Source organism: Carassius carassius, chromosome 10 (genome assembly GCF_963082965.1).
Source record: "Carassius carassius chromosome 10, fCarCar2.1, whole genome shotgun sequence".
In the NCBI taxonomy this organism is placed as follows: Eukaryota; Metazoa; Chordata; class Actinopteri; order Cypriniformes; family Cyprinidae; genus Carassius; species Carassius carassius.
In genome coordinates, this window is record NC_081764.1 from 19,520,714 (window position 1) to 19,544,385 (window position 23,672).

Sequence of the window (23,672 nt, forward strand, 5' to 3'; positions counted from 1 at the left end):
CTGACATCGCAGTCTTATTGTAAACAGCTACTTCTTTAGACCCACTCGCTGCATGTCGACTGAACACCTGTTGCCTGGACAACAATGCTATCATGCAAAAATAGACGTAGTTGTCTTGCTCTAGAGGCGGTCATATGCAAACGACTGTGCCCAGGTGACGTCATCTTGTCCCTCTGATCCAAAACCATTTTCTGAGGGTTATCAAATAAATGCTTCTTATTTATGATGAGGTCATTTTAAGTTTTGAAAGTTGCAGGACATCTTCTATGTCAAAAGATTAAGGGAAATTTAGTTTCGCATGTCATGAACCATTTAAAGTGCTTTCAGTTTTATCCGAAACAGAGTAACATGAACATCTGGCAGTGTTTTATTATGTTGTTCGTTCAGAAATGACCTGGCCTTTGAGAGGCACTAAAAGGTTAATGCTCCTTCACGTTTGAAAATAATGTAACACCTACACTAAATCTGAACCTAAATCTAAAATGATATTGTTAACAAACGAAAGCATGAGATGAAAAAAACATTTTCTGAAGCAGCCATGCCACTCTAGCTTCTACAAACCTTAAAGCTCTTTTATCATGACTTGATTTTTACTGATGCCTGAGCACTTCACATCGCAAGTGCAGTGATGTAAAAGGTGAGCTACTGAGCATGTTTACTATGTCAGAGAAATGAGACATGGATTTAGTTATGTGATTCAAACCTCAGAATGTATTAGTTTACAAATTATGCACAGTAAAAGTGTTTTGAGGCCATACCATGAAATGGCAAGGAAATGTGTCGAAAATGTCATTGTTAATCAATAATCTGCCCTTTTCATCACAATTTGTATGAATAATATAAAAGTAATTGAAGTTTACTGCCACTAGTGTTCATATCAGCTGAAAACTGTGGCTGCAATAAGAAGTCACAATTAAACAATCTTATTGTTTCTAAAATATGCTTCAAATATTATTTACTTTTTTTGGGGGGGGCATGATCTGGACATTTCTTTTTGTCAGATTCACCCATCAGTGCATTCAGTTTTGACATTTATGGATATTATATGTGATTAAGCTCATGTCTGAACATACATTTGGCATGCAGTAGACTACATTTTAAAGTAATTGTACACAAATATGTCTTTGCAAGAAGTAACACATCCAACCCACAATTTAACACACCCAAATGCACTCTGAAAACACAGAATAAGCTCAGTCTGATTGACTCCACATATATGAACCCCTGTCATATGACTCTCACCTCTGCGTGCCACCAGAGATAAAATCTAAAAGGCTTCAGTTGTCTTCTCACTGGTCCACTCGAGGGAAAGTGTGGTTTTGCATAACTGAGTGCTTTTGTTATTTCCAGTATTTCACATATGGCTTTCAATAATGCAGCAGAGAGGCATCTGAAAAGTCCATCCAAGTCTTTAGAGCCACAATTGCAGCTGCAGTTAAAGATGCATTGAAACCAGTAGCTGCTGTGTAACTGGCTTGTGTGAGTCCATTTCCAACCAAACAAATACAGCAGGAAACAGATCAGCTCTCGATTCTACCCACAAGCTGCATGTGTGTGTGTGTGTGTGTGTGTGGCAGTGTTACAGTCCAGACGTGCTGATTTAAATCAACTGATTTTGATTTGTTACTCAATTTCTCACACATTCTTTAAGATACAGAATATGACAGAAGAGGATGTTTTACAGTGGCTTTAACCATGGTTAAAGAGATGGTCTAAATCTGGCTTCATTTTATCACTCTTTTGTCATTCCAAACCTGTATTGGTTTCTTCAGTGGAACACAAAAGAAGATATTTTTTTAAGAACATTGAGAACCAAACAACACTGGAGCCTATTGACTTCCATTGTTCTAAAAAAAAAAAAAATAAAATAAAAAAAAACTTTTCTTCTACAGTATGTTCCACAGAAGACAAATTGATGTCATGAATGAACAGCTGCATTCTATGATGTGATAAATATGTATGTTTTTGTATGTTTAGGGCCCTGAATGTGATTCTGGTGTTCAACACTGAAGTTCAGCGGTTTCTGAGAGTAGGGTTGGCCGTGCCTCTGTTTGGGTCTGTCTCAACACTCAGGGCCATGGTAGCAGAGGAGGGCAAGATCCCTCCAGACCAGGTGAGACCTGCTTTCTGTCATACTGTTTTCTCTCTTTCTCTCATTTTTTTCCCCTGTTCCTGAACTAAACTCACACTAATAGTTTATTTGAAATATTGTATTAAACTGCACATACACACACTTTGCATGGTCTGGCCAAAGAAAAAAATCTTTTTGCACACATCTTCAAGGTTTACAGACAGTAATAGCCTGTATCTCTATTCATACTCCATTAAACTGCCTTCTCTGTTGTTAATGGAAACTTCCCAGACTTGCTCAGCCAGGGTTTAAGGTGTTATTGTGTTGTAAGATACATATTTTTAAATGTCACCACTGTAATCCTTGAATATTCATTATTTTACATATTCACTCATTGAAACCCAGTATACATGTTTTTTGGGGGGTTTAGCATTCTACATGTCATGGCTTTTAGTAATTATGATTTTTCCAATACAGTAGATTAAAATGATGGTTATCTCCCCTCCCACCCCCAAAAAACAAAAAAATAAAAAAAGCAAAGACAATTTCTGATCATCTTCCGAATGGAGTCTTCAGAAACTTTAGACTTTATTGATTCTCGCACTTTAAGCATGTACATCACTTGCCAGTGAGGATGTCAGGGCACTATAAATGGTTTATGTTGTACAGCTTGATCATATTTCTCTCATTCACACCAAAATCTCTTTTCCCAATTCAGAGCTGTTTATTATTATTATTATTATTATTATTATTATTATTGTTATTTTTTTTTTTTTTTTGTGGGGTGACAATCATTTTGTTAAAATAAACAGACCCTTTTAGTGCCGTATAGCTATAATGCAGTGAAAATTAGTGTATGACTTATGAAGAGTAACCAATGCTATATTTTACCATAATGCAATGCGCACATTCACATTCCATGCCTGATAAGATTTTATTTATAGCACATTTCATACCCAATGATGGTGGTTTTTACACATACAGGATGAAGAGAAAGAAAAATAATCACAGGAAGTTTATTTTTTACATTCATTCATTTGGCAGATGCTTTTATCCAAAGTGACTTAAAGTTGAGGAATACAACAAGTGATGTATCATAGGTTTCAGTCATTGTTCAAAACAGTAAAAGTTAGGACAGGAAGTGATAAAAGGTAATAAGAGAATTAGGGCTGGGCGATATATCACATGCAGTTGTCACATGCATTTTCATCAGTAAAGCCGGTTCCCTAATTAGCGGTAAATCGCCATCACCTGCTTTCAGATGCAGCGGCATTTAATAGACAGAGCCGTAGTTCACTGACAAACTACTGTACGGTACACAATATCGCGTTGATTATCGAAGGTGATCTACAGCTCTGTCCATTGAATGCCGCTCCATTTGAAAGCAGGTGATGGCGATTTAGCGGTAATCATGGAACCAGATTTACTGACTAGATGCGCATGATCATATCATTTGATATATCGCCTGGCCCTTAAAAGAATTGAAAAAGTGAAGGCATATTTTATTTTATTTTTTTCTTTAGGAGGATGCAGTTAGGTGCTCACAGAAGAGATTATTATTATTTTTTTAATAAAAATATGTTGTAGATTAGTTTGTTAAAATCTTTATTTCATGCTTTTGATAAGTCAGTCCGTGTCAAAATATAGAGAACCACATTTAAACATGTGATACACATTTATGCATAATAAAATAAGCAGTAAATTAACAGTTTATTCAAGTTTTTAACTTATCTCCCTAACTAATTTATTGTATTGTATTGTAATGTATTACCCGAGGATGGATGAGGATATTATGCATCTGGTAAGGAATATATGGCCAGATGCTATTACCTCAAGGTTAAGAACCTATTACCTTCCTTTTTCAAGTTTTCCAGTTCTCAGTGCCTCCATGAAAGGGGCTTACCAACTACTAAGAAATTCTCAACTCTTTGCTCATATTGTTTTATTCATAATTGTATTTGAGCGTTATTAAACTTTTATAAAGTGTTCATCTCTTCAGCTCTGAGTAATAATGTGGAGAGGCTTACAGGATGCTGGGGCTATTTCAGAGCCGCCCAAACAATATGAGAGGGCAGAAAACATCAGTGCAGGGCACAGCCTTCCTCAGAGATTAAGGGAAATAGATTACTGACTGCCTACTTTGCCTTTAGTGTACACCGATATCGATACTGAATATTATATGTTGGGTCAGGGAACAGATTTTTATTTGCCATGTTTCACAGAGCTTAGATTGGGTATTACTTGGCCATTTGTAAAAATTAGCCTTGTATTAACAGGGTATAAGCACAGATAAACTAATGTAGATGGTGTCTCCCCCTTGTGGTGGGAGGCGATATTGAGGTGAGTGTGTAGAGTATGTGCTTGGCTTGTTCAGAATAGCATAATATTATAATAACCTCTCTTCCTGTATAACAGAAAACAATAGAAACAGACCTACCACTGAGCCTAATAGTTTGTCGTGCTGAGTGTTGGAGCTGAAATCCCCTTATCTGTTGATTTCTACTGTGACAACAACTTCTGGAAAAACAGCTGGAGAAGAACACAAAATCTTCTTCGCTTACTTGGACCCACGTTTCTCATTATATTATATGAATAATCCGTTCCGTGGTGTACAAGGTTGTTTAACTCTCAGATCAAAATGCATCTTTCTCTCATAGGTGATTTTGACAGAGATGAGCTCAAATGGGTTCCAGCGCTCTTTCTCTGATGAAGATGATATGACGAGTATCTCAGAGAGTGATGTCACCTACGCCTTTCAGGCTCCACCCCTCTTCACCAGAGGAGGCTCCATGCGATTCTCAGGTACCCACTCAGTGTTTCTGGCCTTTCAAAATCCTTTGGGTACCATTTCAGTTTTCCTTCATACTGTACAACAATCCGTTTAAACTGAGCACTGCAACTTATCTGTTTCATTGACTGCATTTTAGTGTTATTATGAGTGGGCTGTGATAGATTCATACTTGATTTTAATTGCCTTATTTAACTCACAGCACGTTCCAGATTATTAAAAAGAAATCTGATTTATATTCGGGAAAATACAGTATTTCTTGACTTTTTTTTTTTTGCTGTTTAAAAAGCCTAGGGCTATTGCAGACAGATGTGGTTTCTCTGGACACCTTTTTCATTGTTATCTGTCAGGTAGTAGGGACATTTGTGTGTGGTATTAAAAAATATTTTCTTAAGGCAATTTTAAGACAAATGCATATAGAAGTCAATGTACCGGAGAATGTAGGATTATAATGAGATATTTACACAGAAATATCTCAAGTACACAGTGACTTCTCAGTCCACTGATATTTAAGTGATAGAATGAAGCATGATTTCTTCCTATAAATGAGCTTACTTTTTTTCTCGATATTCTTGCACTGTATATTTTAAGTCAATTGAAAGTTCTAAAGAAAACGTTCACCTTGAAGATTAAGAGGCTCTGTTAAATTAGAGATAAAACTCTGTTTACAAGTCTTCAGATAGTGTGGTTGTTTATTATGGCTGTCAGGTGGATGATTGAAGATTGATATCAATGCAAATTATGCTTATATAGTTGTCAAGAAGAATGGAGGATGAAGAAAATGACTTAATGTGGCTGCCCCCTTGAGGGGCGACTTGTAGAATAAAGACTTGTAGTTTTTCTTGCTACTGGTGTGACATCCCTTGTAAAAAAAAAAATAACACACTTAGCATACATTTAAAAAGAGTAGTTATTACATTTAAAAAGAGAAGCTATTACTCAAATAATATACTTTAAAAGAAAATACTTAATTGCAAACCTAAAGTAATGTTTTCAGACACTTAATTGCATATTAATTGCAATGAAATGTATTGTGGTTTCAATTTATATTAAATGCAGTTAGCTGAGCGTATTTGTATTTTATCTTACACATGTAATGTGTACAACTGTACTAATTATGTTGCTGTTTAGTACATTTATGAAATGTATTAAAGTTCACCTGTAGTGAATAATTTTATCACTTAAAGCTGGTTTTTGATCAAACTTCTTTTTTTTTCATGTTCAAACATACTTTCTTCATGTCTTAAAATGGCTTAAATGCATCTCTATACCCTTACATCATTGAGTATACACGGATTTGTGAATATTAAAATTAGTCCCCGCCTCCATTCAATGGCACCACCTCAGACCTGCACCACTTTCAGTCAGTTAGCAAAAGTAAGTGCTATAGTAGACGCTATACAATGGTATTCAGGGTGGTAATCTTGGATTAATGGTTATCACTATTTCATTCATTTAACATTTAACTTGAGAATGAATCTGTGAGTGAATGTATTCAAATTCTAAATTGATTATAGCCCAGAAAGCATACAAAGAGCACTCGCCTTATAATCACTGAAAAGCTTCCACTTGTCTTAGTTCATCGCAATCTTATTCCGTAATAATCAGTGAAGCTCTAGCCTCTATACTGCAGACTTTAATCTGTTATCTACATTGTGTCTACACCTTGTTTAATATAACGCAAGAATTCAGGAGTGTGCAGAAATCAGCACTGAACAAAACTCTGGATTCTGACTAATATAAACACCTCTGATTAGCCACTGTGATCAAGAAATGAACAGCTTTGTCTGTGATTCTCTATATTACACAACCCTGCAAAAGCATGATGTAAATAGAAACTGAGGAATTTGCACATGGTTTGTATTTAAGCAAATAAAAAATAAAAAAAAAATAAAAAAAACTAGACATGTAAACAACGTTAAAAACTTGATTTTCACCAAAGGGAGCTTTAACTTTAAATGTAACACACACTCAAATAACACAGTTCAGTTAAAATTATAATCAAGTAGTCTACTTTACATATGCTTTATAATGCCAGTCAACACATCAAAATAAGTGTAATATAAGAGTTTAAAGAATGATAAAATATTATTAAAACACAAACTACCAGTCAAAAGTTAATAATTAATGTTTTTAAAATAAGTATCTTAAAGTATGTTCGCCAAGGCTGCGTTTATTTGATCAATAATACAGTACAAACAGTAATGTTGTAAAATATAACAATTAAAAATTACTGTTTTCTATAAATAAAAAAATGTGGCAAAGCTGAATTTTAATATACCGATTTGCTGCTCAAGAAACATTATCAATGTTAAAAATGCGACTGTACATGTACAGTAAATTCATTCACGATTAAAGTTGTTTATCTTATTTATTGGACACCACATATTATCAGTATATTATAGGTTCACCTGGTTCTGTCAAAACATTTTACTTGTACAGCTGCTAGTCTGGCCATCAGAGGTTGGCTAACTGAGTGTATTTAAACTTAATTACATTGCTGATCATGGCAATTACTTATGCAGTCACAGCTATCATCATGTAGCATCAGTGACTATGTTTACATTTCCAATAATAAGAGCAAGGACTTAATCGCAATAAGATGTTTACATGACTCAAGCAAACCTCTTCACTGCAGTTTACATGCAATTTTCGTTTTTATGATTCTAAGAAGTATGGTTATTTTTACCTTTATTATTCACAAACTTCAGAGTACAAATTATAAACTCACAGACATTAGGCCTGTTACTGACCACTGTCCACTTACATTAAATGCAAAATATTGCAGAAGTATTGGATGGTTATTTGGTGCCGTGATGAAAGTGATGACAGTGTTATATTATTAAAGGGATCATTTGATGCTATTTTGTAATAGGTATAATAAAATATGTTATCATGCTTTAATGTAAAAAAAACATTATTTTTCATATACTGTTCATTATTGCAGATCCTCTATGTCTTTCTAAAATGTGTTGATTTCTACAAAGCCCCTACTTCGAAAAGTGCAGTGTGTTCTGATTAGCCAGCTGACCCAGTGCGTTGTGATTGGCTGAACAACTCAAACATGTGTTGGAGCTTTAGCTTCCAAAGCAGTTATAAGAACAGTTAATAATGTTGCAGTTTTACTATATAACTACGGGCATGTCCTGTTTCAGCTTGAGCGTCCAGTGTGAAGCAGAACACATAGTGAATCATGTTTGTTGTCTTGTTGCCAGTTAATAAGCAGAGAAAGGAGGTGACTATGTTTGCACACATAAATCCATCTCTGTCTGCATTTGTGATCGCAAGAATGACAAGCAATATGTGTTACTCTACACTTCACCAAACTCCACATTTGAACAGTCAATAGCAAATTATAAAACATACCTACAGGCTCGGATTCAGAAGCGCCAGATTGTCCCAGCAAAGTTGGAATTTGCCCATTTTTTAGAAACAGCCTTTCTGCACAGCCAGCCTTGTACTCTTCCAGGTTCAGCAAGTTTTCCTCTGTAAAATCTGCTGCATACACTCAAATATTTGGGTTGTACTGTTCTGGGACAGTGTTGGAAATAAATGTTAACCACTGACTCCTAATTGCGTCAACTTTTGGAAGGCCGAAAAAAAATCCAAATGTTGTCTTCCTTCTCTCTGATTTGGCCTTTTATACTGCAAGAATTTTTTTTTCCCTTAGGCAATTTTTAATCAGGTGAAACTGTGTTGGGTGTCTGCCAAGGTTGTGTTATCGAAAAATGAACTTTGTTTTTTGTTTGTGTTACATTTAGAAACTGATATTTCATCTGATGAAATATAACAACACTGGTATTACTGCAAAGAAAGACAAATGGATTGGGAATTAGAGTGTTCGTCCTTCTTCTTATCTGTATGCAGCATTCTTTCATCCAAATAAACTTCATTGTTGTGTAATGCTCTACCACTAACACGATAATAAAAGTATCTATGTGTAAGTTCAATTGAAGTTAATTCTTTTAAATAAATTTGTATAATACTTCATACAACAGTTTTAAGAGGTTTTAGAGCTGGACCTTCAAAGACCAAGCCTACAAGGTGAAAAGCCATAAAATAGAGTTAGCAAGTAACCTTGGGCAGAACCAAGGATCTAAGGATAATCTATCTTCATCATCTTGAAATAAGCAATAAATTCTGTTGATGTATTGAGGCATGTAAAAAGCATTTCCCTGGCCATATTTCTTTCAAGAAAATTTGGTCTGATCCTATTGCAAATGATTATTGTTATTAAGAATTTTCACTCATGTTTATTTAACTTCTGAATGTTTTAAATCTGTGGATTATCCCATGTCACTTTATTTTCCGATTTTCGTAGGCTTCAGTGAACTAGTTACCTCAGATAGATGGCAATTACAGCTTGTGTATATCAGGAAACAAGTGCTGCCCAGTTCTGTCTTGGGCCTCATTTCTATTATGATGTGCAGTATATTAAGAGTGTTCATCTAGCTGTGAGAAACTTTAAATTGAGTTATAAATAACTTTTTGCTGACTTTGCTTGAAGGCATGTTTTATACACATATAGCTACTTCTGCAGCGAGAGCTTTAGAGACAGTTTGTCATAGACTCTCTGTCTCAGTAGAAGTGACAGTTACCGATCAGCACTAAAATTTGAGTTGGTGTCTTCTTGTCACTCTGCAATTGTCACAGCTTATAAAGCACTATTTTAAAATGGCAGTATTTTTAACTACAAAAAAAACTAAAAGGTAATTACAAATTGCGATATTTTATGCATTATTAGTAATGTTGTGTGATGTAATATCCCTAAAATAAAAGTAGTAAGTAGTAGTAAGTATGCAAAGAGTAAAACTGCTGTGAAAGAGGTACGTTATTAAGAATCTGTTGGCTCCTTCTTTTGGCCTTACAATAAAACAATGACAGAGCAGATGTTGTTCCTGCATTTCAAAGAGTAGAGCATGAAAAGAATAGAGCAAACTAGTGTTAGAGGCCTTTTTTGCTTTTGTTAATTGTATAATAAATAAAAATAAGAAAAAAAATTGATAGAATACAAAAAAGGATTAGAGAATCTAGTGTTAGTTTCTCTTTTTTATTTTAAAGAAAACAAGCTGATAGTAAAGTCTAAAAAGGGAAGGTTTTTTTTTTTTTTTTTTTTTTAAGAATAGAATTAGAATAGAGAGTGCCGGAGTTAGAAGGTCAAATAAAGATGGAAGATATATGTTTTTAGCCAGTTCTTGAAGATGGCTGAGGACTCTGATTGAGTCGGGCAGGTCATTCAACCAGGACGGAACATTTAATTTGAAAGTGATTTTGTGCCTCTTTGGGATGGCACAATAAAGTGACGTTCACTTGCAGAATGCAAGCTTCTACAGGGCACATAAGTCTGAAGTAATGAATTTAGGTAAAGGGGTTCAGAGCCAGTGATGGTTTTGTAGGGAAACATTAATGCCTTTAATTTTTTAATACGAGCAGCTATTGATAGCCAGTGCAAATGGATAAACAGAGGTATGACGTGCATTATTTTCAGCTTGTTAAAAATTAACCTTGCTGCAGAGTTCTGGATTAATTATAAAAGTTTGATAGAACTGGCTGGAAAACTGCCAAGAGAGCATTGCAATAGTCCAGCCTGGACAAAACAAGAGCTTAAGATCTGAAAATTCTTCTGAATGACAGAACCTAGTGATGCCATGTAGACAGAGAAAAGAAGTGCTCCAAGAACAGAGCCCTGAGGCACCCCAGTAGTTAGATGTTGCGACTTGGACAACACACCTCTTCTTAAGTAGAGGGGTTATACACGCCTGTCTAAATGATGAGGGAAAAACACCAGTGTGAAGGGATGTGTTATTGATGTGAGTGAGTGCAGGTACAACTGCAGGAGAAATATTTATATAGTGCGTTTTACAATACAGATTGTATCAAAGCAACAATCTAGTATCTGATTGCACAGATACAAATAGTATCTGTGCAATCAAGTCAATGATATCACTGGATATTAAGTGTCCCCAACTAAATAAGCCAGAGGCGACAGCGGCAAAAACAGTGTGACAAAATGGAGAAAAAACCTTGGAAGAAACCAGGCTCAGTCGGTGAGCCAGTTCTTTTCTGGCCAGACAAACCAGCATTTCAATTCCAGGCCGCAGCAAAGTAACATTGTGCAGAGAACTCAACTGGTTGCTGTGGTCTTGTCCCAGTGACCATCTAGGAGACAAGGTCATCACTGGGGATCTGTCTCTTGGGCTCATCTAGTTGTTCTGGTCTCCGCTGACATTCAGGGCTGTAGAGGTCATCTCTAGGTGCTGATCCATCATCTGGGCTGGGCCACAGACTGGATCTGGAGGCTTCTGTGACCTTGGAATAAGAAAGAAACAGACTAATATCAGTGTAGATGCCATTCTTCTAATGATGTAGCAAGTAGATTGGGTGTTATGCTGAGTGTTCCCAGTTCTGATTGTCCTAATTAATGCAGCCTAAAAATTCTTCAATGGATTTAAATGTTAGAAATGTGTTAAGTGTGTTATGTGTAAGCCAGGTTAAAGAGATGGGTCTTCAATCTAGATTTAAACTGACAGTTTTGAAAACGCAGTGGATGTGGAGGACTATAATGCAATAAGAGCATGTTCAAATACTGCTATGTGTTCCGTTAGTTTTTCAAATTGGTATGTTTCACCGGGCCGCGAAGAAGATAGAGCTGAGTATCATCAGCTTAATAGTGACAGCTAATACCGTGTTTCCTGATGATATCTCCCATGGGTAACATGTAAAGCATAAAAGTAACCACCCTAGTACTGAGCTTTGTTTGTCTAACATACTTGCAATGAATCACATTATGCACAAAATTAATAATGCAATCAAAAGTAGTGTACTGTGCACTTTTGTACTATGTAGTGTACTATGGCCTACTGCCATATGAACAAAAGTGTAATAACATTTGATTTGCGAACACTTTAAACAAATAAAGGGCTTTTTACAGCAGTGTTCCTTTTACATAGTAGCAGTTAAAATATTTATTGTAGCCTAAATCTCAACTTATAACATTAATGTAATTAAATAAAATTTGAAACAAGCTATTTTGCACTGCCAGGACATTTAAAGTGTTAATAGAAAATATTTTATAGTTTGTTATAGAAAAAGTTATCCTCAGAGTCCAGAGCTTCGATCATAACATTATAACAGGCACCTTCCTATTAGAGACCTGTGCGATCGCGGGACCCATCACAGCAGAGTGTGGCACGGGACAACACTTGATGGGCAGGTAGAGACTCGTGTGTGCAGAATGCGGGAGAATAATTAGGTTGTGCTTACACTAGGCAATCTTAACCGTGCCGGAGCGCGTTTAACCCCCAAAGCCCGATAAGTTTGACTAGTGTGATCATTCCGTTTGGCAGTCCCTGGCTCAGTTGGAAGAGGTGGACAAGAGCGTAGTTCAGTTAAATATAGATCAGTGAGTGTGAGCGATATCCGTGCCGGAGTGGAGATCTTCTGATACGTGCTGCAAGATTGTGTGAATATTTCTGAGCAGAAAAAGTGATAGATCTGTACAATCTGTAGCAATATATTATGAAAGGGAAATGTGTTACTGCATCCCATATGACTAAAAATAATAAAGCACAAAGTTAAGAAAACCTATCACTCCACTGTGTTGAGCAAGAGCGCTTCTCTACTTTCTTCACGTGCTATCGGAAATGTCCTATTTCCAACTTATAAAGTCATGATTATGAGCATGTTGCATTCTTTTCTGTTAAAAATAACAGTGGACAGTGGTTTGTGAATGTTGATGCTAAGCCTAAATAATTTGATCGGGAGCATCCCTTCCTGTGACCCATGATTTTTCTGTATGTGTATTGAGCGAGTGAGCAACAGACTTTCATATTGATAAAAAAACTGCTTTAACATGCGATAAAATAATTGTCGGCTTTAACGCGATAATAATGCGTTAACTTGCCCAGCCCTAATGAATATATATGTCAAGCTGCTTTGATATATTTGTTTGGTTTGTTGTTTGGTTGTCTGTTTGAACTCATAACAATAATAAAAATATAATAGCTGGTAAACTTCTCTCTGGTGACGTATGCAGGACTTATCCGATCATTTAGTCTGCTTAAATAAAGCTTCTGTTAACTCAGTTCATCTGCCTCCACTATAACCAGGTCCCCACCCTACATTTTTACTAAACTGAATATAAGAATTTTGTCCATATTCAAAAGAACTGCATTGTTCTACAAAGGCATTCAAACTGGGGGCTGGTCTTGGTGCGTTTGTGTCTGTAAAAGTGTGAAATGTGTGTGTGTCAGGGAGGGCCAAGTTTAATTAAGGCTCTCACAAGCTCACAGTTCCCCACTTCAATCTGCTCCAGCTGGCCCTCAAATGAGCCTCTGACGACTGAGGCCTGCTGTGAGTATGTGATAGAAAGCGAATCAGTTAGTGAGAGAGAAACCGCTTCCATCCTGCCATGAAAAGGGGATACATAAGTACTTTAAACATGATATCTCGTTGGATTGCTAAAGAGAACCAGTATTTATCCAGAATTATTTGATGGTGTCTGTCATACAGTAATTGTCAGGTTAAACTGTATTCATACTGTATGTAGAATCAAATCTGTACATGAATTGGAAAGCTAAACTCAAATGTTTTTCATGTTACTTAGTGGTTTAAAAGCTTAAATATACAGTAGACTTCCATTAATTTTTTTAAAGAAATGAATACTTTATTTTAACAAGGATACATTAAATTGATAAAAACAGTAAAGACATTAACATTAAAAAAGAGAGTATATGTATAAATATATACATCTTTAAATAACTGCTATTCTTTTGAACTGAAAAAAAATTATCACAGTCTGTGCAAAATTATTAAGCAGCACAGCTGTTTTCAACATTGATAATAAGGAGAAATACAAAATCAGCATATTAGAAGGGTTTTTTGAAAGATCATGTGACACTGAAGACTCAAGACTCAAGAGATTCAACCTTCATAAAAATTATAAAGCAAAATATTATTTCATATGATGGCATTTCAACAAATTATTTGATATTAAATATAAATAGCAACCTATTTTTACATGTCACTATCATGTCAGTCATAAGTCCTATTTGAATGGTAATTGTTTCTCATATGGATGTCTTTAAAAATACATTTCTATGGCACCTCAGGGATTAGACTCATGCATTTGGATGGAGAAGTATTCACGATGTAGGGAACACACTTGGGAACACACTGCTCACGTGGTCAGTCGCATGATTGTCTGCTGTAAATAAAATGTCATATGCTTAGAATAATAAAAATAATTACATTTTTACATGGGTGGTGGGTGAAAAACATTAGTATTATGGATTTGGATGGCAATAAAGTGTTAAAAATAGTAAACGTTGACTTAGCTTTTGTCCCCATGAGAAACAATTACCCTCCAAATAGGGCTATATGAATTATATTTTTCATATTTTATTTGAAATTTTCCTCCAAAACTATATTTACACCAAAAGTTTGCCTTAAAATACACATTGATCTTCCCATTCAAATAGTACCAGTCACAGCTATAGAAAGACATTAACATTTAAAGTAACCTGTTCATTTTAAATTAAGTCATGTTGAGGTACAAAAGTTTTTCATGCTTAGGATTGTGTATGACATCCTGCATGTATGATGAAAAATGTGAAAATGATACATGTTTTCAGTACTTAGTGTCTACACATCCTGATACACAAGATACAACTTATAAAAAACCCGACTGATCTTCTGAAGACAACATATTACATACTATAACAGTCACAATTCTCCCTCCACTTTCCATTCAAACCTGCTATGGAAACTTAGCTGCAAGAAAGGGTCATTTACAAGTCACGTACTGAAATCACCAAGAGCACATTAATGTGTGACCACCTATGTTTGCATATTCAGTGTCAGTAGTACTAATGCAGTAAACCCCAAGAAGCTGTGCTTTACAGTGATTTTAGAGCAGCTAAGGGAAAGTATTAGGCATGATGAAGAGTGAAGTACCTATAAAAGTGTAAAAATGTAAATGCTGCCGAATTGTACATACTGTAAATGTATGAAACATAATTGATCTTCCTTTTTAGATTTGTATGTTTGTATGTTTGAAGGCTTGAAAAACTCTATGTACAAAGTTGTTAATAATTATACAGTGCTATTTTAAATCACTAAGAGTGTTTAATAACATGCTTATTTATTTTATCTTTTGTAGGGTTCCATCACTCCCTCCCTTCCTCGCCCTACACTGCAGATCCCGAAGGTTACAGGTTACCACCCTCAGGGACGTTATCGTCAGAATTCATGTATCAGGGTGGTTCTCCAAAGATCCTTCTGTTAATCTGCAATGTTGCTGGGTCTGGCCAACAAGCTACAAGGTAATCACTACATATCAAAACAAAGGCCATACAACAATATTATTATATTTTGATATTGTGCTTTTGTTTAAAGTATTTGATTTTTTCACAAAAATGGTTTGCAGTGCCACCATTACCCCCCTTGAAGACCTGTTAATAAATACAATAAACAAATTCATACACTCTATTACTCTATTGTTTCAAAAGCATAAAAAATTGCGCTGACCTCAAACTTTTGAAAAGTGTTGTGTTTGTTAAATATATGATAAATGATTCAGTTTTATATGTAATAACAGAAATTTGTTTATATGTAATAATAAAAATTGTTTGTTTTACCCATTTACAAATATACATGAATTTAATTTGGAAAATGTAAGTCATTTATTGAGTTTTTATTAAATGTGAATTCATAACGCATAGAATTGTAACGCTGTAGCATTTAGTCCCTATAGTTGTTTGTTCCTGCAGGACATTACCATGCGATTAAAAAAACATTCATCCAGGTCTATTCTGCTTCGTAAAAATCCAGTATCCCAAATGTGCTGTTCTATGAGTCAAGTGATTCATTGAAAATGATTTTTAGAACTACTGCTAAAAGAGACAATTCAAGATGCACAAAGACATTAACTCATATGGCTAATCAGTCAGCTCTGTCAGAATCAGTAATCTAAGTAAGTAAACTGCAGCACAGGAATCCTCTTGGCTGCTCCACCTACAGCTGCACTGATGGCCTGGACTCTGGGGAGTGCTGCATCTGCCACAGTCTTCGTCACTAACCTCTAGATGTCAATCAGAGCTGCACACAGTCTCGCTCCCTCACTCATGGACACAGAGCTTTGGGTGGAAACAGATGACGGGTATTCCCCTGAAACACTTATAAATGTCAAGATGACATTTTAGGGCCTAAAGAAGAGAGGAGAGAAAGCGAAAGAAAGTGTTTGTGTACTGCACCTTAATGGCAGATGCCTGCAGCCTCTGGCCCACATTTGATAGAGGAGAAGTCTCACTGATTCAACATTCGCAACAAAAGATAAAAGAGCTGTACCAAAAAAGTAGGTTTAAAATTCAAACTGATAGGGTGTTTTAAAGGTGAATTGTGTAATTATTGCAATGTTAATTTGATCCTGTCCCAACTTAATGTGTAGAGACAACTTATGTCTTTCAATATATATATATATATATTGAAAATTCAGCAAATTCACTTTCCCTGCAGGGACAAATAAAGTAAGCTAATTAAGTAACCAGATTAAACGACATAAACCACTCTACAGCTTATTCTGGCTAATAACTGCTCATCTAGTCAGAAAGTGAAAGTGAGTTCCAGTATAACTCGTGCTGCTGTCAATCACAGAGAAAGAAACAAACAAATGCTTTTTCAAAACTCTGATAATGTAATAATCCACCCCCCATGATATTTTCCAGAAAAAGTTTTCATTATTTTCAGTGGTGCTGGAATGTCAAGATCTTGAAATGTTGTCACTTATGTATTGACAAAATATTCCAGGAAGTATATGTATATTAGCATATAATTAAAAATAACGGAGTAAAACATTTTTAACACATCCAGAATGTGCACAGACTATCCACAGACTATCACAGACAACATAATCTTGGAGGCATGACTTATTAGAAAGAAAACCATGTGTCCTCTCATTCTTGTAAAGTCAACAAATCACATTAGAGCTTGCTGGATTAAGAAAGTGCATATTTTAAATATACATATGTTCTCTTATGCATCAGATGTCCATATATATATTCAAATATGCATCAAATGGTCGGATCATCTTAGACTAGGGATAGATAGATAGACAGACAGATAGACAGACAGATAGATATCTAGATAGATAGACAGACAGACAGACAGACAGACAGACAGACAGACAGACAGATCTTTGGTTGTTCAACACCGTCAAAAATGAAAGACTAAATCATGCTTTTTTTTTCTCTAGGTTTGGGCCTCCATTCCTGATGAGAGTAGAAAAGACTCTGTCTTGGGCTCATCTGCAACAGAGTGTCTGCAATAAGCTTTACTTATTTAAAAAAAATGCAATCATAAAGGTGAGTGCACATGTGAGCTGAACATAAATGACTACTATCAGGTTTTGATGTTCGCTTCATTTGCTGTGGTTAGAGTTAAAGTAATTATAGGATACCGAATCTCTTTATTATCACAGAAGCCTCTCGGCAATTATGACACCGCTCTCCCTGCAAGCTTAAATACGCACATGGGAGAAGGATAATCATAGAGACTAATGAGTTGAACACGAGATGGAGAGATGAGGTGAAAGAGGGATGGCCATGAGTATAGAGTATTTTTCACTTCTTAAATATAAACTTGAAGAACTTGATTATTTCCTTGTAAGTTTGAATATGCAGGGATGTCATTATAAGTTGTAAATGTATCCGTTCTCCCAAAAAGAAAGACTAAGTTAGGCAATCATCTTAAGTTAAAATCTAAAATACATTTTAATCACTTTATTATACTGTATGTGTTATATGAATATGTTTAACTGACAGTTTACATTTATCGAATTAACTAACACATTAAATGCCACTTTGAACAAAGTCTTTGAAACTGGATGTAACTGGATAAAACCAGTCCTGTTCACTGGCTTTGTTTTGTTTTCTGCTAATTCTCATAACTTATTTTTACTTACAATATTAGACCTGATAGATTGTATAGGAGCCTTGCGCTGCACAACAATCTAAATGTGTTAGAATGTATTTCAGAAAATGAATGAGAGAACGACATGAGATCTTACGGTGTCTCCTAATTGGTTCAGTACAACAGATTGGCCAGTACAGCAGAGAGCAGAGCTGTGTTGTTGTAATGTCTTCACAGCGTAATAAATTAAAGGACCGATATAAACTCACCTTCTCAAACAAAAGACTGCTGCCATTTTCAACTGTTCATTTGTTCCTATTAAATCTTTAATTTATCACTCTGTACACTTAAGTACAGCTCCATTTTGTTCTGTTTCTGCTTTAAATTGCATTTTCATAGCCTGGTGTTCCTCTTCCACAGTTCCAGTATAACTCTGCTGTCATTCCCAAAGAAAGACAGAAACAAATTCATTTTCAAAACTGTGATGTTTTCAGTTTTCATTATTTTCAGTGGTCCTATGTCAAGATCTTGAAATGTTGTCACTTATGTATTGGCAAAATTTCCAAGGAAGTATAACATACAATTTAAAATAATTTGGTAAAAACTGTATTTAGCAGGTCCTGGTCTACTGATCAAACATAAACCTGAAGCTTAAAGGGTTAGTTCAGCCAAAAATCATAATTCTGTAATTTAGTTATTCTCGTTGCTCCAAATCCTTAAAACTTTAGTTCATTTTTAAAACACAAATGAAGTTATTTTTAATGAAAACGGAGAGGTTTCTGTCCTTCCATTGAAAGTCCATTCCACCGAAGATAGATCATAAAACGATATATATGAATCAAGCTGTTTAATCTCTTCTGAAGAGGCTTAAATCAGGTTATATGACAAACATATTTAATTTAGGCTCTTATTCACATAGAAACATTGATCAACACATACATAGAGAACATGTCTGAGGACTTCCAGAAAATTTCAGTGTTAAAAAAGGTTGCAAAACTATCAGATTACAGTACATATTACAGTATGCAAGTGGAAGTAGCTCAGCTACAATATAACTTTAACTTTGAGCGGTTGTTTAGTAAGAATTATTCCCGGAGCAAGACAAGTAATACTCGAGGAAGGGCTCAAGGGGAACATCTAAGGATCTGTCATGCATGCCAGCTCAGCACTGAGGAAGCCACATGCTCTCCAAGAAGAATATTGCTAGCTACTCATCTAAAGTTTGCCAAAGACCACGTGGGTGAGCCAGAAGACTATTATAAGAAGGATGTCTTCTTGACAGCCTAAATATAGCCACTGGTTTAAATGAGAATCATTACATCTGGGAAAAACCAAAACAGTGCATTCAATAATATTACCCTAAGTCCAACCGTAAAGCCTGAAGGTGGCATTATTATTGTTTGGGGCTGATTTGCTGTCTCTGGGATTGGCATCATCGATGGAACGATGAATCCTGTATTTTAGGGTATCAGTCCTTGAAATGAAGCTCAACAGAAAGTGGGTCCTGCAACAAGACAATGACCTTAAAACATAAATAGATCTGATGTCCAGTTACAGAATACCCTTGATTGCCATTATTGTCACTCAAGGTGTTCAAACCAGATTCTGAAGGCAAAGTTTCACTTTTAAATCAAAATTATCAGGTGAAGATCTGATTTAAGCATACTATTGGTCAAACGTTTTATTTGTTTTATTTTTATTTTTTTGCTGAATATGTCTGTGGAAACTGTGCTCAGTTGTTTCTAGATTCTTTCAAAGAAAGATTTTTTTTGTAACAATGTAAAAGCCTTTACTGTCTGTCACTTTTGATAAATTTAATGCAACCTTGTTGATTAAAAAAGAAAAAACTTAATGACCCTAAACTTTTGAATGGTAGCGTAGGTCATATTTATTTAGAAAAGCAGAACATTTTAAGGGTTCACAAACTTTGTAGCAACATGTGTTTTTTTTTCTCCATATAATGACTTTTAGTTAAATGAAGCTATAAATGGAGGATATCAATAAATTGATGTTACATTTGTGATGAGTAGCTTTATTCTGCCTTCCACAGACTGCTGAACTGTTTAGGATGCGTGTGGTGGGTGGGTCAGCTTCATGCAGTTACCTGTCTCCCCACGACAGCAGACCTCTCTGTCACCCGACCGTGGACAGGTGAGCCCACATAACCCACCCGAAAAAAACCAAAACGCTAAATCCAGACTACTGTTTGAAGGTTTGGGGGCGGTACAGTTTCTAAATGTTTTTGAAAGATTCTCTCTCATGGTTGCACTTATGTGAAATATTACAATTTAGAATAAACGTTTTGTTTTTGAATATCTTTTAAAATGCAATTTATTCTCCAGGCTTTCAGTGTCACATGGTCCTTCAGAAATCATTCTAATATTCTGATTTGGTGCTCAAGAAACATTTATTATTATCAAAGTTGAAAACAGTTGTGCTGCTTAATATTTTTGTGGAAATCATGATACATTTTTTTCAGGATTATTTAATGAATAGAAGGTTCGAAAGAATAACATTTATTTAAAATAGATTTTTTTTACAGTGCTAAATCAATTGAGTCCATCCTTTCCTAAATTTGAAATTATTAATCTCTTAGCAGTCATACTGACCCCAAACTTTTGAACTGTAGTGTATGTCTAGAAATTCCTTGCTGCAGAATGTTTTCTTTACACCCTGAATGCTCATCAGTGCCGCTGAAGTTAATATCTCCAGCTGCTTTAAACTTTTTAATTGGTCTCCAAACACCCACATCACAGTATTTTAACCTAGTTTGCACTAATTGTATCCTCTCCTCTGCATCATGTTTGTGAGGCTCTAGAGAGACAAAGCCAACAAGCCAAACCATGAAGAGCTCATCCTCTCAGTGCTGTAGGTGTATCACACACATTCTCAAAGCCAATGATCCATTTCTCAATTTAAAGAGCTTAAAACTCAGTTCCACAGTCGTGACGGCAGCCTCGTGCTCTTCTGTGCCTGCTATTCTGGGCTGTTTTCCTCCCTCTGAAGTCAATATAACAGAATTATGGTGTTTTTATTTGTGAATGTGTTCTAATTTAAAGTTCATATTTAAATTAGAGTTCAGTAGAATGGAAAACATATTTAGAGTAGAATGTGTATGAAAACACAAACTAAGGAGTTTGAAGGCTATATATGTGTGTGTGTGTGTGTGTGTGTGTGTGTGTGTGTGTGTGTGTGTGTGCACGCGCAAAATATGACAGGAATAGATGAGATGACACAAATATAAGAAGTTTCAGAATTACATAATCTGAATTATTTTACTGTTTTTGGAGGGGTATAAAGTCACAAATGTCAGAGTGATACAGCTGTCCTGAAATCATAATGAAAATAAATGGAATTAAAAGACATTTTTGAAAAGAAAACCTAAAATAATTTGTGTATAATAATTTATAAGGAAAAAAACTGTTTCTAAAAAAAAAATGCTTATTAATTTTTATATTAAAAATAAATATGAATAAGAATTAAACAAAAAAAAAATCTGCTAAATGAGACTCATGAGGTGTGACCATGAAAGTCCTGGTGCAACCAACACAAATAAACAACAAACCCATGGAGATTTCATGATATTTGCGATAATTTGTGATATTTTTCTACAATACTTTTAGGTTGCATACTACACATTTGGTCATATTTTTCTTGAAATTGGAAAAAAGATGTCTGGTTGGTTGGTTTTTGTTAAAATTTTGTAAATTTCAAGTGCTATGGTAAATGTGAAGTTAAACCTAATTTTGGGAGCAGTAGACCAATCTAATCTTCTAGTTAATACCAAGGTCTAAAACCAGCATCTTACCTCTTCACCTTGTTAGTTCTTTTGGCATCCCTCCTCTTACTCCTTTTTTGTACAGTTTTGCACATTATGGGGACAATCGTAGCTTGAGTAGAATATTCTCTCTGAGCCCCTCTATACAACTAACTCGTGAAATTAAATTACCATGGTATTACCATCTGATAGCATCAATACAGAGGTATCTGATCATACCAGCAAGTCCTTTTTGCAATCTCTTCCATGTCTATCATTGTATAAATAGGTTGTTAATTTGCAATTATGATGTTCAGATGATAGCAGAGACATTCCATTTCTTATGTGGTTTACCTGCTGTTCACTGACGCAAGCTGCTGCTCTTGTGTGCTGAAAGCCAGCAATTGAACTATGCAACTAATCAAGTTTGTCAGCCACTGCTGAAGATGTTTCACTGCTCTAGAGGTTTCACAAGCAAGATTGAGTTAAGAAGACCACATTTTCCAAGTAATGACAGGAAGCATATGGTTGCCACAAACATTTACTGTATCATCAAATAGATTGTTCATACGAACCCAAGTCCAGGGAATGGAGAAAAAGCATGCAAAGTTTTAGGGTACTGTAACTCCAGAGACAAAGTGTGTTTGTGTGTGTGGGGGGGGGTCTAGCTCCCCAAATCTCAGGTTGAGATGAAGTAAATTGTTCAGTGTAAGACAAGATAAGTTGTTCGGCGTAAGATAATAAATCCTCTGCGTATGTGTGTCTGAGCTTTCTTCTCAATAGACCTCACGTCTTCATTATTGTTCCCTGCTTTAAGTCCTCTCAGAAACAATCGCAATTAACGCAGATGGACTGCATGTCAGAATTAATCTGGCTTTAGCCCAGCTCTCAGAAAAACTTTGTTTGCAGAATTGCACAGGGTGAACAGTGAGGACCAACGCTGTGAATGCTTGTGTTCCTCTGTCTTGTGCTTTAGCCAGGTCTTTATTGTCATTTGTGTGACTAGGCCATATATGAGTGATTTATTTTTCAGTCTGAGGACTTGTAATGATAGTGAGACCTTTAGATGAATAATACTCTCTCCCTCTGTTTTCCTCATACTTTTGTCTTGTTTTGCAATGATAAAATAAGTAGAAGTACATATTCTAGAAAACAAAATTATATTAGAGGCACATCACAGCGGTAAGACATAATTGTTATAGTTGTGTCTGGTTATGACCCAGTTTCGTGTCATACCTCACGTCTGGGTTGTTTTCCCACCCCTTACCACACAATCAAACCTTTAATTAAATTATAGTAAAAATACTTTATTTTATAAAAAAAACAATTGTGGTGGTTAATATTAGTGAAGGAGTTCTGGATTAATAGAAACTTCAAAAGAATAGCACTTATTTGAAATCACAATGTTTTGTAATATTATACATTTCTTTACTGTCATATTTGATAAATTGAATGTTTCCTTGCTGAATAAAAGTATTATGTATAATCTTAATGACCCCAAAATTTTTAAAGGTAGTGTAAATCCAGTTACAACAAATAATAAAAAAAAACAATGGCAAAATAAAACAGAATGGCACTGTCAGTGTGCCAAATTATGTACTGACTTAGAATTGCAAATAAACTTCACAACACTGATTGTAGTCTGCCCCCTAGCGTCTGAATACCGAACTCATAATTTCAATCGTGTCTTTCTCTCACAGGGCCCTGAAATTATGTGGTCCTGGTGGTCCTCTGCATGTGAAGCTTGTGATTGAATGGGAGAACAGAATCAAAGAGAGGTAAGATACATGCTGCTTCATATTGTGATCTTAATTACAGGCAGACACATTCATTTCATTTAAAACCACCATATATGTCAAATTCCCAGAATTAGTAGGAATCTTCTCATTTGAAAGTCATAAGTCCTTTGTGATTCATATCTCCTTCAGTCTCTTTGGTAACATTCAAGAGGAAGTTATTGAGGATGCAGAGAGTGTGAAGATCCAGCAGCAGAATCATGTACAGCAGCACAGCTGCACGCTGGATGAGTGTTTTCAGCTTTACACCAAAGAGGAGCAGGTACTCTCTCCTCCAATCATACACATTTATTTATTTCTTTTGTACTGTTTTCTTACCTGCATTTATACCTGCATAGACTGCATTCATTTCAT

At 35.5% G+C, this 23,672-nt stretch overlaps 1 protein-coding gene across 2 annotated transcripts in view; it reads left to right on the forward strand.

Moving 5' to 3' along the window:
• Positions 1–23,672, forward strand: part of LOC132151938 (ubiquitin carboxyl-terminal hydrolase 43-like) — a 90,052-nt gene that overhangs the window by 60,867 nt on the left and 5,513 nt on the right. For both annotated transcript variants that reach the window (XM_059560494.1, XM_059560495.1), the window contains exons 5-11: positions 1,978–2,113; positions 4,729–4,873; positions 15,019–15,181; positions 17,110–17,218; positions 19,816–19,916; positions 23,223–23,300; positions 23,451–23,580. In XM_059560494.1, the coding sequence (XP_059416477.1) occupies positions 1,978–2,113; positions 4,729–4,873; positions 15,019–15,181; positions 17,110–17,218; positions 19,816–19,916; positions 23,223–23,300; positions 23,451–23,580 (862 nt within the window). The remainder of the gene's footprint in view (positions 1–1,977; positions 2,114–4,728; positions 4,874–15,018; positions 15,182–17,109; positions 17,219–19,815; positions 19,917–23,222; positions 23,301–23,450; positions 23,581–23,672) is intronic.